At 39.4% G+C, this 4634-nt stretch overlaps 1 protein-coding gene across 2 annotated transcripts in view; it reads left to right on the top strand.

Annotated features, from left to right (window-relative positions):
* Positions 1-2977, top strand: part of LOC101846196 — a gene marked incomplete in the record, with an annotated part of 19284 nt that extends 16307 nt beyond the window's left edge. For both annotated transcript variants that reach the window (XM_013079420.2, XM_005092688.3), the window contains 3 exon segments: positions 115-191; positions 1121-1339; positions 2288-2977. In XM_013079420.2, the coding sequence (XP_012934874.1) occupies positions 115-191; positions 1121-1339; positions 2288-2616 (625 nt within the window).
* Positions 2978-4634: the final 1657 nt, after the last annotated feature.

The following is a 4634-nucleotide window of genomic DNA, read 5'->3' on the forward strand; positions in this document are numbered from 1 at the left end:
ATCATCATCATCATCATCATCATCATCATCATCATCATCATCATCATCATCATAAACCTCGGCAAATATATACAAGCAAGGGAATGAATGATCATTGTTTCTTCCTCTTCCCAGAGTCATGATATATCCTGATGTCATTGACGGCCAACAACACGGGACATACAGCAGGAAGTTTGTGAAAGCTCCAACGAGTAAGGTTGTGCGAGAGGGTTTTATAGTTACAAGTTTAGATATGCAGGGAAAAACTGAATATGATAATAATGTATGAAATACTAGGTACTTTACTCAAGATTTTTTTGCTGTTGTGATGCTGGCTGTTTTATAATAGTCTTTTGTTGCAGGTGCATGATCAAAAAGTTGTGCTTTCTGAAATGTTCAAATTTTGAGCTTTTATAGATATTGACACCAAAGCATACCACCAACTAGCTGTAACTTAGTTGCTATCTTGGTGTTTTTTTTTATTGGATTTGAAAACGTTTATGTGTATCCTCCCCCTTCCCCCGAAAAAATGTACACAGCCCAAATCAGTTGAGGGGCCCGCTATTTGGCCCTGTGTGTGTATATACGTCATCCAAGGCTTGGAAGATTACAATATCTAAAAGAAAGGCAGAGACACTTGATAATACAGACTTTTCCATGAGTGGAATCGAACTATCGTCTTCTGCCTGCATCGCCGGAATGAGAGCCTAACTGTTGCAGTATAGACGCCGGCATAATCTCTTGAATTAAAATATCTCAGATACATTTAAATATAGTATTCGTGAATCTCATTTCAGACTTGTTACTTTAAGTAATTGCATTCATACAGTTCTGTATGTTCTGTACGCTTTCAGCCCAGGTTGTCACTGACAGGTAGGGTTGGAAATCCGCCACCTAAAAGATCTAAGTTGTGTTGATGGAACCATAAGAAACACCTTCATTAAAATAAAGTTCTCGAGACTTTAGAATTTTTGTGACATGCTGTCCAAGAAAAACTCATTTTAGAGAACATGACCTCTCAAGTGGAAAATGATCGAATGTAATACGTATGTTTAAGGTTATAATTGTCTGCTTTCATTATTCATTAAAGAAAACATTTCTTTTTCTGGACCCCCCCCTTCCCCCAACTCATCTGCTTCAGGGACTGTTTCAAGCAACGAAGAAAATTTAATCTTGATCATCAGCAATGCAGTGACGGGTTTCCTCTTGGCGCTTGCCATAATATGCTTTTGTATCATGGCATGTGTACGTCTCAAGAAAAACCGCCAAAAGCAGAGTCCTGAAGCTCTCTATGACACGGTGAACCATGAAATGGATGTACGGGATAGCCACAACTACAAGTCACTCTGTACTCGGGGAGGTAAGACCAGACTTCACTTCAGGATGAAATAATTTCTTTTTAGTTTTAATAAGAGTTTTACGGTATTTTCCACGCTGTTAGGTCATGTAAGTGCCAAAGATTAAGGGTGTTGATACAGAGTAACATACAAAGAAAAGGAGTCGAGATAATGACGAAATATGTTTGATAGCGAAGAAGTAGAAATCCACACCAGAGAGCATGCCAACTCATAATAGACTGTACGTTTATTTTACGCCCTTATCTACACAAAATAGGTACGTCAGGGATGTTGTATCGCTTTCAGCCCAGGTTGTCACTGACAGGTAGGGTTGGAAATCCGCCACCTAAAAGATCTAAGTTGTGTTGATGGAACCATAAGAAACACTTTCATTAAAATAAAGTACTCGAGACTTCAGAATTTTTGTGACATGCTGTCCAAGAAAAACTCATTTTAGAGAACATGACCTCTCAAGTGGAAAATGATCGAATGTAATTATTGCTTGATGTCCCTGAAAATAAAATTTAAAAAACCTTGGCCCGATTTAGGGCCAAAAATCTCACCAGTACACCCCCTAACCCGTCTTTTCATTATACTTAAAAAGATAATATTCAAAGACAAGCTACGTTTAAATAAGTCCTTTGGGCATGCTATAATTACATATTTTTTCATTGTTATTGTAAAATAATACATCACGACATATCATAGAAAGGGGTATGATGTTCAACCCACACCCGTGTCTTTTTCACCATATCCATTCAGATACATCCCAAACCGTGTACAAGTACACTATCAATTAAATAGGGTAAAGAAAAAGAGAGGCAGACAGAAGAGAGAGAGAGAGACAGAGAGAGACAGAGAGAGAGAGAGAGAGAGACAGAGAGACAGAGAGACAGAGAGAGAGAGAGAGAGAGAGATCGTCTGTTTTCCCCACTTGTGCGTTCTTTATACTTATCTATCTTCCTACACAGAACAGCCCAACACATCCCAGCGCCAGGTTAGGTCAGAATTGGAAGAAAACTACATCGAAATTCTGGACATAACAGATGGGGACGGCTACCTGGTACCGACCCAAAACACCCCCTCTTCCCAGATACAGCACTCTGCGTCCAAATCCAAGCAGAACCCAGATGGCAAAAGTTACAGGAACTCGCAAACGGAGATTAAAACTTCACATGCCACGAGTTACCGGGGCTCACAAACGGAGGTTAAAACTATCTGTCAGTCAGGGAATAATAACAAGTTGAAACCTAACATGTACACTAAAACTGATGACTTGAAAAAAGGGAAACAAACATAATCAGCCCAAACTACAAAACTATCTTAAATGCAAATAACAACAACAAACAAACAACAAACAAACAACAAACGAACAACAAACAAACAAAACAAAACACAACATACCAAAGTAGACCTTTCTTTAGGAAGCGAACTATCATCGATCGAACCCGCAATCTCAACTCAGATCAGAGTAGTTCGTTATGAAATAGAAAAGTGTCTTACCAAGTCACGTGCAAAAAGTTTGCAACCGATGAACACGTGCGTCGAAAGAAGTCAAGAAATCGAAGAATCTCCAACTGATATCATGAGTAGCTATTTGGTAGAGAGCAACCAAACATAGAAATATAAACAATTACACAAAGACGAACGTGTTGTTGAATGAAAAGAATAAACAAAAAACACAAGTTAATGACACCAAGAGGGGAACGTAACCCTCTGACCCCCCCCTCCCCCCACCCTCCTCGGGCATACTTCTTTGATTCCAAAAGGTGCTTTGACTAGTTCAAATTCTCATTAGGCACAAAAGTTTAGAAATTGAAGACCGTTGGGCAATATTTTGGCTTCAACGTGTGCATATTTTTCTTACACGCCAAATTATGTGGCTGAATTAGGTAAAAGGAAGCGATGCCAGGTCTCTTGCAGTCATGTGTAAGTGAGAAAAGCTTTTGTTCTAAAAATCCGTTCATTTTCTGAACTACTATTAAATAAAGATTAAAAATATTAAACCACTTGTACGTTTTGAAGAAAGAATATAGACCTAGTTATGTTTGTGGAATACTTGGTGTGGCGCAAGGTCACCCAGGCTCTATTTCCAGAGGTCCTCAGGTGATTTGAGATCGAGACCCTTAGCATAAATCGTTTGGAAGGCCTTCCATTTAGTGCTTTGTCAGGACGCCAAGCGAAAAAAAAGATCTGAGACATAAAGAGAAAACTATAAAATCGAACCCTTCTCAGATTCAAGCACGAAATGTGTGCAAGGCAGGCTAGATTTGTAACCTACTGCTTGCAAGCCTCGAGGTGAAACTTATGAAATAGAATAGATTTAACGCCCCTATCAACACTGTTTGGTTATTTAAGACGCGGGACCTCCAAGTTTAACGTTTCTCTCCAAAAGGACCGAGCCAAGGGGGAAATTTGCGTAAAGTGCCTTTTCCAAGGACACAACATCGGACTGAGCTGAGGTTCGAACCTCCGAACCCGCAGTCTCACGATTACGAGTCCGGTAGCGTAACCAACGCCACTTAAGCCCAATTGTCTCTGACCTTTTTACTGGGTCCATAAAAAGAAGGGCACTATCATCAGCACACTTAAAATTGTATTTATTTTTAAAATTATTTTTTACCACTGACGATTCTTGAGTGGAATGCAAACCTCTTCTTTTTTACATGTTCTTCTTACTACATTATTAAACTGTGGGAATTAATACTTTAATCAGCAGTTGTGTGTATTGCAGTCCAAATTTATGAAACGTAAGTGCTCACCCATTTCAATTGTTCATTGAAAACAGAAAAATCATGTTACATCTTTTAAGGCTAAAATATTGTTGTTGATTGGGGATTTTTCTGTTTTCATTTTTTGGGGAAAACTTTCAATGGAAGGGGGGGGGGGCAGGGGTTCACCAAGCATCCTGATTGTATCACCTGTTCTAAACTATTATTTATTATATATCATGAACCATTTTTATGTATACTATGCCTATTTTAAACAATGTTCGTGTTAACATTTCCCTGCTCAGATCATTGTAAAATTTATGCTTCAAATTTCCATACAGGGTCTCTGAAAACACCATGAGACTTAAGTGATCGATTCCTGGTCAAATGTATAAGAATTCACTCTTAAGGTCGAAAATGCAAACTAGATTAAGCTATTGTGCCCCTGAACCAGGCTACTTTAACTCTCCCCGCCCAGAAAGAAAAAACCACCAGCCTCCACCTCCCTCGCCCTCACAAAGACTAAACGTCCCTTCCCCCACCCCAAGCTACACAAGCTCTTTTTCCTCCCTCCCCCCCCCCCTCTTCCCTCCTCCAGGAGTGAATA

This window comes from Aplysia californica, unplaced genomic scaffold (genome assembly GCF_000002075.1).
Source record: "Aplysia californica isolate F4 #8 unplaced genomic scaffold, AplCal3.0 scaffold00051, whole genome shotgun sequence".
Classification (NCBI taxonomy): domain Eukaryota; kingdom Metazoa; phylum Mollusca; class Gastropoda; order Aplysiida; family Aplysiidae; genus Aplysia; species Aplysia californica.